Source organism: Drosophila willistoni, assembly GCF_018902025.1.
Source record: "Drosophila willistoni isolate 14030-0811.24 chromosome 2R unlocalized genomic scaffold, UCI_dwil_1.1 Seg167, whole genome shotgun sequence".
In the NCBI taxonomy this organism is placed as follows: domain Eukaryota; kingdom Metazoa; phylum Arthropoda; class Insecta; order Diptera; family Drosophilidae; genus Drosophila; species Drosophila willistoni.
Genome location: NW_025814050.1, coordinates 5399146 through 5411700, shown reverse-complemented (window position 1 = coordinate 5411700; position 12555 = coordinate 5399146). Strand labels below are relative to the sequence as shown.

The following is a 12555-nucleotide window of genomic DNA, read 5'->3' as shown; positions in this document are numbered from 1 at the left end:
TCAAAGGCTTGAGATTTGACCGGACCAGAAGCAGCATCGTCATTTAATCTAAAATTTTATTCGTTGTTTATCCCATTATTTATCCTGTCATTATGCAATTGTGTATCTGTGTTGTTTCTTATTATCATCTTTTCAGATTCCGCAGCTCCTCTTATCTGTACTTATTTTGCTTTTGTCATTTCTTATATTTAAAGTATATTTATTTTATTTGTAGGGCATATTTTATAGAAAGGAATTTACTATCAAATTATGCACAGATTTTGTCGCACTTTTAATTAACATTTAGGACCGAACATATTGTATGTATGTATGTATGTACTTTAAACAGGCCACTTCATTCTCACAAAATTTAGCTCTTCGATCCGGTGGAAATTTAAGTTCCTTTTGAAGTTTAACTTGGATTAGGACAGGAAACCTTTGTTATCAAAGCAAAAAAAAAGCAACATGAAGAGTCGAAACAGTATCAAAACAGGGGAAGAAATTAAAGCTTGTGTCTATGCTCTGTTGGCTTTAATGGTGAATCCCCTATTATCAAAACTGTGCCAGCCACTCTTATCACACCGATGTTTCTGCCTTTTAGATCGCCCCGTTTTGCTCAGTGTGGCCCGATTCCACCACCACCAGTACACTGCTTTCGTTTGGAACAGCTGATTTTAGTGGTGGGTGATGTTTTCGTTTTCGTGGTGAGCGCGGAGCTTGGTTGTGCCGCATTTATTTATTTATTAAATGTTGTGAACAACAGCGGATTATTTCGAACGCAAAACAAATGGTACACCGAAGTTAATTGATCCAGAGGAGGAAGGTAAGGGAAAAATGCAAACCAAACAGCATCCGCCGGAGAAGAACGGCAGCAAAGAGGATGATGATGGACAACAATCACACTCACAACAAAAGCAACAGACGCAACAACAGCAACAAATTGGCCTGACCACTAAGGTGGCTCTTGGTCGGCTTTATGAGGAGATTAATAAGGTTCTGAAAGAATATGAACAGCATTATGCCAGCGAGAGGTGAGTGGGATTAAATGATAAAAGTTAATGACCTTGACCGCCCCTTATCACCGTGTTACCAATTCTTTTTGTCTTCACTTGTAGCTATTACCGAAAATTGCGAGCCGCCTTTGTCAAGCGATACGAAAGCCCCCTGGGCTTTCTGTCTATTGGAACGACTGTGATGACAGCCTGTGCATTGCTAATCACTGGGATGTTCTGGCCAGCTGTCGCTTTGCTTGGAATTCTAGCTCTGGACTTAATTGTCGTGATAAGGGAGAATAATTTACGGCGTACAGAAATCATACGCAAAGGATTTGATGCTCTCAGTGAGATTCAATTGGCTGAGGAGCAATTCAGCGGGGATTGGAACACTTTCAATTATCCACATTTAAGTAATCCCATGTCACCCTGTGTGTCGCTGCAGTGGACATATCGGGATGGCATTATAGTGAATTTACCGTGGGCCCTGCTGGTAAAGGGAGATTACATTGTCCTACGGCCCGGTCATATTTCACCGGGCCCCTGTCACGAAGTGGATACGCAAAAGTTCTTCAATTCAAATGAAATCTATGGAGCCTCTCAGATGGGTGATCCACCCGTCAAGCCTGTGGCCAGAGCGCCTCTACCCGACTTAGTATGCTGCTTGGAAGAGACGCCTTACTTGAACAATTTAAAAATCTGTCTAAAGAACTCACTGAAACGGCCACCCACCATATACAACCAACAAAGATATCTAGTGAGCTAATCATTTTTGACCGAATTTCATTAAATGTAATTGTGAATATTGTCTTTCAGCTGGTCACCAAGTACATTCAACAATGGGGCTTCATTAGTTCCTTGATAATTACCTTAATTTTTGGCTTAGTGCATTTACATGGCTACGGACTGCCCACGGATGTTAAGCACAACTGGCGTTTTGTCCTCATCGAGTCACCTGCAGCGGCAGTTATCCCTCTATTGCCGTTGATCTTTCCTTTGATGTGGATTGCCATGAATCTGTGGGGCATAGCTCGATTGCAATGTTTCCTAAAGACGCCACAGGCTGTGCTTGAGAAACAAGCGTCCAAGTCGTTTGAGGAGGACCTGGACACTCCTTCCTATGACTATGAAAATGTGTCGCTGTTGCGTTCAAATGTTTTGCGCATTTGGCTTCAGTTGTGGAAGGGTGATAGTGAACTATTGCCACGTTCTGCCAATTTAGTACAAGTTTTGGGATCCATTTCGGCTTTGTGCTGTGTGGACAAGAAGGGGATACTGTCGTGGCCCAATCCCACTGCCGAGAAGGTTTTCTTTTTGCACAATACCGATGAGGAGGTCAATCTAGAAGATGGCACACACAGTCAGTCATCGGGGGACACAGAAAGTGATGATTTGCCCGATGTGGATGTGGATGAGGATCACAAGGAGCGTGGCATCGTTGCCGAGGTTTTGGATTTGACACACGATCAGCATTGTCCATTCCGTTTGGAGTTCGATGATCATGAGTGGAAGGCACATATAAAGTCACTAAAGCCTCTAGGTAAGACCCATAAATTTCGACTTTATATTGTAGCAAACTACATTAGAGAATTTATCTTAAGGTCTGGCCATACTTCTCAACACCTGCTCGCCGTTAACCCATGAGCACTATGCCCAATTCTGTGGTCATGTCACTGCTGTGGCTATGCTTGATAAAGATTTGGTTCCCGTCACAAATCGGTATGCATCGTATGCCATTATTGAAACCAGTAAAAGCTTTTTGCATGGGTACGTACTACGTAGTTCCATTGCCATACTCATTTACTCTTAAGACTCTTTAGACCTAATCAAACAATCAATACAAAAGTTATAAAATCTACAGACAACAAATCAGCCTGACCACAACAAATATATTTTTTAGTCATTTCTTTGGGTTATATATTTTTGATTTTTGACCCAAATCGGATAAAAATTGGTAAAGTTCAAACAAAACAAAACAAACGATAAAAAAACAGTATACAAAAAACCGTAAAAATTACAAGTATTTTTTTGATTTCCATGTATGTATTTTGTATCTCCCTAACAGCAGATTAATCCATCTATCATTTAATTTCCAAGAGATAAGAGTAACATTAGTTTTTCCTTTTGGTAAAAATTTGTTTCTCATATTTAGTTTTTCCACTACTTTCCAAAAAAAAAAAACTAAAGCAACAAGCGCACACACATTTCTTTTTTTTTTTGTCTATTTAATTGGCATGCTATTTTAAGTAACAAACAACAAAAGCAGCAAACAAAAAAATTATTATGTAGTCCAAGAACGCTTAAATATAGTCAACCTCCCCCCCAACCTACTCCACCCACCCACCTAACCTGCCTGCCGCCTACCCACCCAATCCGCTCATGCTATGCTTGACTGCCTGCACGCCTTCTTTTTCATCATCTTTTGTGTATCCAGTGTAGTTTCTGTAACCAGTTCTAATCGGTTATCTTCTGATTCATTACCAGACGCTGCCTGTGCGAACTGGCCAAACAAATTGGATTTACTGATCATGCGACCGATCGATTTGCTCTGGAGGGACAATTGGCCAGCTATAGGCATTTGGTAAGCAAAATGATCCAATTGAAACCGGCTCAGTCTGCAATTTCCATTGATTTTCTCTGTTTCATCTTTCAGCAACCAGATGTGGTTCGTCGAGACATACGATTCGCTCGCCAATTGCAGCTGTCGTCCAAGGTGAAGGTTCCCTTTCCTCACTCCCTGTCGGTAGTGATGCGAGAGAATCCTGGCGGTTATTTATCACTTTTCACCCAAGGAACAGCGGACATTATTTTAGATTGTTGTGATGATTTCTGGGATGGCAAAGATTTGCGTCCGCTCTCGCCGCAAGATCGGAAACGTGCATTGGATTTTTATCAGCGAAGTGCATTGACCTCCTACTGCACGGCATTTGCATATCGTCCTCTGCGCTGTGGCATTCAAGGAGCCTTAAGTGGCCCACATGGAAATGGAGGAGCCATAGCGTATTTGGAACTGCCTCCAGAATCGAAATTGCGTATGCAGCATGTGGACAAGACACATTGCGATTTCCAGGGTGGCCACCATGTTAAGCTTAGTCATAGCATAAGCACCGATTCTCTGCTGTTCTCGGAGAGCAAGGATGAGGACTGCAGCGATGTGGAGGGATGCTTTGAGATGCAGTGCCATCAGGTTTTCATTGGAATGGTAACCATGCAGTATCAGGCACAAAACGATATTGTTCAACTGGTGGAACGTTTGGAGAGGGCCTGCATACGTTTTGTACATTTCAGCAAGGAGAATGAGTTGCGTTCGCGTGTTTTTTCAGAGAAAATGGGCCTCGAATCGGGCTGGAACTGTCATATATCGCTGCTAAGCGAACCAGAGCCAGATAAGGATAAAGACAAGGAGAAAGACAAGACTTGCAACGATGCGGAACAAAGCAAGTCACCAAAAAATGCTGGTAAAAGTCATGTCACCACCACCACAACCACAACCACTACTACCACCACCACTGTCCACACCAATACCACTGATTCTATTGATAATTCTGACACTCATCTTCCCAGTGCCAAAGTCATAAACATACTGCCCCCCGCACCCGTAACTGCATCAACAAGTGAAGCATCTCCTGATCTTGTAGGTGATCACCATCAGCACCAGCAACAGGGGGAGAATGAAGTTACCCCCGATTTAAATTATTTGCTGGGTCCTCCCACCAATTTGGAATCTTCAAAAACTCTCAGCTCTTCGGCTCCGGGAGCCATATCAAATCCTGATGATTGCCAGACCCTGGACTCAACTGCAGCAGGCGAAAACGAGGTGATCGATAAAAACAAAGACAACTCGGATGAATCCTCGGAAATCGATAAGGGTGAGCAGGATCTTGAGCAGCAGCAATCAGATCCAGAGCGACAAAAGATGCGGCACTCATTAGACTCGGCAATGGATGAGAACTGCCGCTCCATTAGCACTCTAACCGAGAGTACTGACCAGAGTGCACCCATTAATTTCGATATGTCCAATCGGGCCAAGTTGCCGCGTGGCATAGAGAACATACGCCCCCATTTGGAGCAAGTGGACAATGTTCCACTCCAGGTCTCTCTTTTCACCGACTGCTCCGCCGAGGCCACTCGTCAGATGTTGGATATAATGCAATCGTATGGTGAAATAGTTGTCTGCCTGGGCAGCTCGGCAAGCAACGCCAATGCGGATATCTTTTTGCAGGCTGACTGTAGCATTGCTGTGGAGCCCTTATATCCACAGGTCTGTCAGGATACGGATGCCTATACGGAGGCCAATATACAAAACAACAAACTCCAGTGGCAACGTCAATGCAAGGGCAAGGGCAAGCAATCAGATGATGAGCAATTACTGGAAGGCGGCTTGCTGGGAGCACGTGCCATGCAGTCACCCGGCCACACAGTATCTCCGATCTATTTGAGCCGCCTTCTAAACTCACTGCCATGCTCAATAGCGGTGTGCCGCGACGACCCGCTTTCACTGGTGGCCATAATTGAGCTGTCACGACGCTTCTCACTGGGCCTGTGGAATTGCATACAATATTGGGCCTGCTGTGCGGGCTCCATTTCCATATTGAATGTGCTCTGCGCGTGCCTGTCGTTGCCGCCGCTGATCACCCCCCTGTTGGCCATCTACCTAATGTGTATTCCAGTACCATTGATAGCCATCTCATTGGCTCACATTGATGTCGATCCAAAAATAATGAATCGTGCCACAAGCAAAAAGCAAACCGACTACGATTCTCATGCATTTGCCTTTGTCTTGTGGTGCTATGGCTGTAAATTTCTTACTCCTGTTATTGCTATGGTGAGTCCATCTACACCCCAATCTTCTTCAGGTCTATGGTATTCAATAAGGAATTCGCCTTGCTTAAATTAAGTTCATTTGTGTTAGGTTTCCCTGTAAATGATTAAACAATTGTGTTCTTATCACTTGGTTGCTTAAATAACTCATCAGACTTAACTAGTTTGGAAAGATATTTTTTAAATCAATATTTAGTACGTTCTTTTAAAACTATTTATAGGGCAAAGAAGTATATTCAAGTCTTTTAAAATACCAGTATTTGATAGAATAAAAGTAAAATCTAGCTTTTATCATTCTTATCACACTCACAATAGCTCATAGCTTCATTTCCTCTACTCAAAAGTAAAAGAATGAATCTTCCTGAATTCAGATTTCAAAGTTATACTTAATTTCCAATTACAGTGGTTCCTCGGTTAACGAACTCAGTTCTTATAAGCGAATCCCATTGTCTCATATAAATCAAGGTAAAATAAATGAATGCGTTCCAGGTTTCAATTTAAAATAGTTATTGGAAGAAAATAACACAAAGAAATAACATAAAACGCATCAAAACATTGAAAAAACTGAAAAATATTCAAAGTAATATGTGTGAAACGTTGAACAATTTTTAAAGAACTTAAAATGTATTGACAGAAGAAGAGGAGAAAATAATTATGTATATCTCAATAGAGAGAATAATGTATATTCGAGATTTCCCGATTCTTTCCTTTACTTAAATTATTAATTCAAGAAAATCAACTTGTATTTGTAAAAAGAAACAGGCCGACAAAGGAATCTGTCGTTGATCGTTAAGCGAAACTTTGAAAAAATATTCATTATCCTGGGCGTTCGTTAACTGAGGGTTCAGTGTAGTTAGTTAACTAGTTACTAATTTATGTAAAATTTTTTATAATCAATCTATAATATTTTTTCCCAGCTCATTGCCTATTGGTTATGCTTAGCTCAGACCTCCAGTGTGGTTTCTAAAGAATTTGCTATGGAAAACATTGAATCACATGAATATAATGATGATGAAGATGATGATTATGATAATGCCAATGATGCGGAATTCTATAAGTATCTGTATGTAGCTCGAAGTACCGCATTGTTAGCCATTCTCTTGCATTTTGGTAAGTAAGCAGAAATAAAAATTATTTTGTATATTTCTAATGAATTGAATTTTTGCAGTTTTTGTATCCATATCGTTTGTTCATCGCGATCATGCGCTCTGGCAACGTAATCCTTTTCGTAATCGCATTTGGTCTCTAACCTGTTTGGGAATACTTGTCATACATGGCCTAATCTGTGGCACTCAACTGATAATCGATGATTTTATGCAAGAGCATCTAACGAATTTGTGGCCAGCCTTAATTGTGCTTTTTGGGAGTAGCTTACTAAGCCTTCTGATCAGTGAATTGGCTAAATTTCAGGAGAACAAGTAAGTGAAACAACTCAAACAAAGCTTATATATATTTTAATATCATTCTTTTACCAATTACAGAGTGAATGCGCGGTATCAGCGACGAGCGCGTCTTGATTTCGGCACCAAACTGGGAATGAATTCGCCATTCTAAAATAGAGAAAGCCCACCTGAATGTGTTATCCAAAAAGTACTTAGTGCCAAGCCTGTATATAACAAACGAATCCATGTGCTTTTTATTGGGTCAGCAAGCCATATCTTGGAGGTGCTTGATGACAGGTGCTCTTGCAGCTCTTTCCAAACATGGCGTATCCCAAATGCATTTTGTTTTCCCATCTTAATTTAAGAGCCATTCTTTATTTTCCTGATTTAATTTAGTTTCATTTTGTTTGTGTTTTGTTCTTTGTAAACTTTGTTTTAATTGCTGACACCCACCCACACATTTGTATCATTATAAGCTTTTCGGTCACCGGAATTTCCCACATTGTCTTGTTCGTTATGATAAAAAAACGTTCGTGTACTAACATTTAAAAGACTTGCAATTACTGTATGAAATATACTTATCTATATATAAAAAGGAAACTTAAAGAATGACTTGGACTGTAAATAAGTAAAAGTTAATTAGATTATTCTTTGAAAATTAAGTTGTGAACAAGTGGAGTCAATAGAATATATCACGCATGACTGAGTGTTAATTTGGGAAGCGGCACGCTGCACCATCAATTGCCCAAGCTGTTGTTTAGACATCTTCTTTTGACCCACAATTTCTGGTTGACAAATATTTATGTCTTTTAACTCAAGACTATGTAGAAAATGTTTGTTATTTGTGGTTGTGATGATTAATTAGCACCTTGCAAAAAGGGGGAGAATATAAATCCCTTAAAGGGAGTTGGAAGAGTTAAAGTATGAATATTAGAGTTGAACTGTTTTACTATCATTTTTACTAAATCATTCACAAAATTGCATTGCCGTTTTTTCTTTTTTAGTGAAACAAACAGGTTTAATAAAGTATACTAATCCATTGCAAAATTAAAGGCCACACGCTCGGTCCAACTAATAAATATTCATTGGAATCAGAAAAATGTTGACTGGAAGATGGAAGTAGAACCACAAAAAATACATATAGCTATATACATACGTACATTATATTAACTTACATATGTATAACGGAAGATCTGAGAAGAAATGTGGAGTAACAATTGATTAGCACCTACATCGATGTCGACAAAATGAAAGTGCTGTGCCCTGGCATGGCTTTGGGGCTATGGCAATATGATTAGCACTATATAGATCACTTCTAGAGTAGTAGCACCTTTCTGCCTTCGTCGTTCCAACTGAAACTGGGTCAGAAGAAAAACGAAATCAACACCCAATCACGAATTTGAACAGAATAAAACCATTGGCATCTCATGGTTGACAGTGGATTCAAGAATTTCGCGCGACGCAGAGCACATGGAATTGTGTTAACCAGAGCTCGAGTGGATATAATGAGCTAACCGAAAACTGAAAGAAAAACAGAAGGAAAAGGATTACGGATTATTTTAGGAATTTGGTGTTAAAGTTTAGTTTAAGTGAAACAATAGAATGAAAGTGTATAAAACCCAATGGGCTTTGTTAGTGTTGGGTAGCTGTATCCTTGGATGTGTGCAGATCCAGGCATATTCTCAGGTGGCGGTGAGCGGAACAGGAGCAGATCAACAACAAGGACCACGGATATTTAAGGCTCTTAATACTGATTTAATATTTCCAAAAACGTAAGTTTCGTAAAGTGAGACCTTGAAAGGATTCCGGAAATTGATTATATGCTTGAAATGTAGCTTCAATTCGAGTGAAAATGTCGTATCGACAACGGAGGGGCCGACTACCTCCACTTTGCCGCCCATACCCTATAATCATCGCATGGCTCAGGAGCCAGAGAGGGAAGTAGAGACAACTCCAATAGTATTTGTTACGCCCTTGAGTGAGACTACGCCCGCAGGAACACAACAGGAGAAAGAAAAGAGCGAAGAGCGGGAGCACGATGCTCCATTAGTGGAAGCTGCTTCAACGGGACGTGCTGTCGATTATCGTACGGGTTATCCCTTTGGACAGTTAATAACTCCATTGATTAAATCGGTCCGACCCCAACAATATATGACACGACCTACACAAATAAGACCCTACGGCAAAGGTAGTTCTCCTTCTTACTATCAGGCCTCCAGGCCCAATTATAGAAAAGGTAAGAAAATTGAAATAACTAAAAGATTTTGTGAAATAATTTTCATTTTTGTCATGCCAGGACAATTCAGCGATCGGTTTACTCCTGGTGAGGCAACTGCAGCTGGCCAGTTTAAGGGTCATCATCATCATCATGATCATTCCCATGATGCCAAAGTACCAGCCGGCTCCAATTCTGTGCCTTCATATGCTTCGCCCTCGGATACCTATTCATTTCCTCCATTGAATACGAAATATCCATCGCCATCGCAGGACCCTAAGGCTGCATTACCCTCGGACACTGTTACCAGTTACCTACCACCTGCTTCGGGCGGACTAAGTAATGTTGGTTACAACTATCCGGGACCACCTATGCCCCCATCGGGTGGGTATCAATATCCAGGGCCTGTGGCCAATGGAAATGGTGATAAAGATGCTGCTGCTAGTTCTGCCAATGCAGCGCCCCCGGCGGATGATGATCCTGGCAATGATGATGTCATTGGTGTATTGCCAGCCAGTGCACAGGATAATGTCAAGGATCAAGAAGCTGGCAAAGATGCTGGCGGCGGTGGAGCTGACATGGCAGATTCAAATATGGCCATGGGTGGAGGCGGAGATGATATGGGTCCTCCTGGAGGCGGCGGTGACAATGGCGGTGGCGATGATTCGGCTTTACCCGCTCTGCACAACGATGGCTCTTCGCACGGCGACGATGACCACAAATATGATCCGAATATGGAATATGCTACACCACCGCCTGGTTGGCTGGAATCCCATCCAGAGTCTGCTGCACCCAAGCCAGATCACGATCATGACCATGATCATGACCATGATCACGATCATTACCCAGACCTGCACGATCATCATCCGGAAGTGCACGATCATCATCATTTTGACTATCCTTACAGCTCCTATTCAGATGACGTTTACCCGGAGGTTATTTACGATGATCATCCACACCATCATCATCATCACCATCCGCATCCAGCTCCACCTCCTCCTCCGCCACCGCCACCCCCGCCGCCTCCTCCACCCACAGAACCTCCACCACCTCCACCACCACCGCAAGAGCCACGTGTCAAGAAGTACAGTTACTTCTACATTGGACGCAAACTCTGGTACATTCCTCTTTATTTCACGGTTTGGTTCAGTTTCTATATTCTCTGGCTGATTATCAAATCTATTGGCCGTCACAAGGTCAACTTGCCAAATCACTATGTTAGTCGTCGTAGTCTCTCGCCACCAGAATACACCCAGCAGAGCCGGGATGAGTATATTAACAATTTAACAGTTAAAGTGCTCGAACAAATAGATAGCTTTAAGGACAAATACTTATAAACAAACCACACGAAATAAATAACAACAATTAATTAACACAATTATACTAAATTCCTTACTTTAATTTTAAATTTGGCGGGCGCAGTGTTGTAAGCTGAATGTAAAAAAGCAACAAAACTATCGAACGTCGGAAAATATCGATAACTTAAAAATTGATGTATCGATGAAATATCGAAATTGTTGCCACCTCTAACCTTCGTCTTGTTTTTGTCGGTGACTTAGAAATTGTTTATTTTAGTTTTCTTAAAAATACGAATTAAAAACTCTTAACAAGATGTCGTATATGTTACCGCATTTACACAATGGCTGGCAGGTGGACCAGGCCATACTCTCGGAAGAAGATCGCGTTGTCGTAAGTGTGTCTTTAAATTTTCTATTTACTTTCTATACGTTTGGTTTTTTTTGATATTCCAAATAGCCGAATTCTTAGTATGAGAGCACGCTGAACTGCTGAGATTTGTTGATCAACATGTAGCCGGTGTTTGTCCACAAGGAATTTTGTTAGTAATATATTGTCCACGGAGAGGGGGAATGTTGCGAAGATCAGCACTGTGTCTCGAATCCAACTTGCCTTTTATGCGTTTAAAGGCCTCTGTAATAGTTAATAGTTTTGGTATATTGGAATATTTTTAATTTGTTGGAAAGATGCAGCCAATATTAACGAAATGTAGATCTTAGCCGGTTTTATTGATTAATAACAGGGCCAAAGCCCTAAATAATTTGATTAATCGTATATACTTATTTTAAAAATCTATTTTTTGTCCATTAGGTAATACGGTTTGGCCACGATTGGGATCCTGCCTGCATGAAAATGGACGAAGTGATGTATAGCATTGCCGAGAAGGTAAAGAACTTTGCAGTCATCTATCTGGTGGATATCACAGAGGTGCCCGATTTCAATAAAATGTACGAACTTTACGATCCCTGCACGGTCATGTTCTTTTTCCGTAATAAACACATCATGATCGATTTGGGTACGGGTAATAATAACAAAATCAATTGGCCACTGGAGGATAAACAGGAAATGATCGATATTGTAGAGACTGTATATCGTGGAGCACGCAAAGGTCGTGGTCTGGTGGTATCGCCCAAGGATTATTCCACCAAATATAGATATTAAGTAGATATAGATTTAAGTAACTTAATAAAACAATTAAATAATTTGGCAAACTTTTGTGTATATGTAATTTCTTTGTTTTTCGTTTATTTTTCCACTTTTGTCACATTTCTCATTAATATCGCTAACATTTACATCAATTTCTCTTTTTAATATATTAATATATATATGTATATATAACATTTAACTAAGTTTCTGTTTTTTAATAGCTCATACATATATTTGGTTTTTTGTTTTTTTTTTTTTTTTAAATTTGAATTTTTATTTTCTTTAAAGTAATCATTTATAATTTTCTTTTAATGTATCTTTTAAATAGTATGTATCAATTGCTTTTCGATCCGACCAATTCGTATAAAGTTAAGTTTTAGTTTAGTTTAGCTATAAAGGTACATACATTGATGCTGGCTATGGGAAATCATTGAGAGAAGTTTCTGGTGTTTAGTACAAAAGTATAAAAAGAAAACGGCGCAACCAAAAAAATTCGAAGGGTTCTCATAATGAAAATGTTTCTACCATCGCATTTAAATTTTTTATATTTGTTTTTTGTTTATTGTTCGTTTTGTGAATTTCATACAACAGCTCAGTTTGTTATTTTAAATATATATATATATTTTTTCAAATTTTTTTTTATACCGCTTAGATTTAACAATTGGTTCTGCTACTCATTTGACTTATACAAGTTAGGTTTTATTTAATACTTTCTTGCATCGCC

General features: G+C 40.1%; 3 protein-coding genes across 4 annotated transcripts; all 3 read left to right on the top strand.

The window, feature by feature from the left end:
• Positions 1-659: 659 nt before the first annotated feature.
• On the top strand, positions 660-7774 carry LOC6644151 (transmembrane protein 94). Of its 2 annotated transcripts, none has more exons than XM_023176579.2 (9): positions 660-1010; positions 1095-1728; positions 1788-2511; positions 2573-2690; positions 3456-3552; positions 3625-5796; positions 6710-6902; positions 6961-7210; positions 7274-7774. In XM_023176579.2, the coding sequence occupies exons 1-9, from the start codon at positions 814-816 to the stop codon at positions 7344-7346; spliced, it is 4458 nt and encodes a 1485-aa protein (XP_023032347.1). In that variant the 5' UTR covers positions 660-813; the 3' UTR covers positions 7347-7774. The 2 variants fall into 2 exon arrangements, with proteins under 2 accessions (XP_023032347.1, XP_002066823.1); XM_002066787.4 differs by having other exon boundaries at positions 2573-2738.
• A 1002-nt stretch (positions 7775-8776) lies between these two features.
• LOC6644150 (cuticle collagen bli-1) lies at positions 8777-10736 on the top strand. Its single transcript, XM_002066786.2, has 3 exons — positions 8777-8946; positions 9010-9410; positions 9471-10736. Exons 1-3 carry the CDS (start codon positions 8777-8779, stop codon positions 10724-10726), a joined length of 1827 nt encoding a protein of 608 aa, XP_002066822.1. The 3' UTR covers positions 10727-10736.
• A 175-nt stretch (positions 10737-10911) lies between these two features.
• On the top strand, positions 10912-11896 carry LOC6644149 (thioredoxin-like protein 4A). Its single transcript, XM_002066785.4, has 2 exons — positions 10912-11078; positions 11496-11896. Exons 1-2 carry the CDS (start codon positions 11001-11003, stop codon positions 11844-11846), a joined length of 429 nt encoding a protein of 142 aa, XP_002066821.1. The 5' UTR covers positions 10912-11000; the 3' UTR covers positions 11847-11896.
• The last annotated feature ends 659 nt before the right edge of the window (positions 11897-12555 follow it).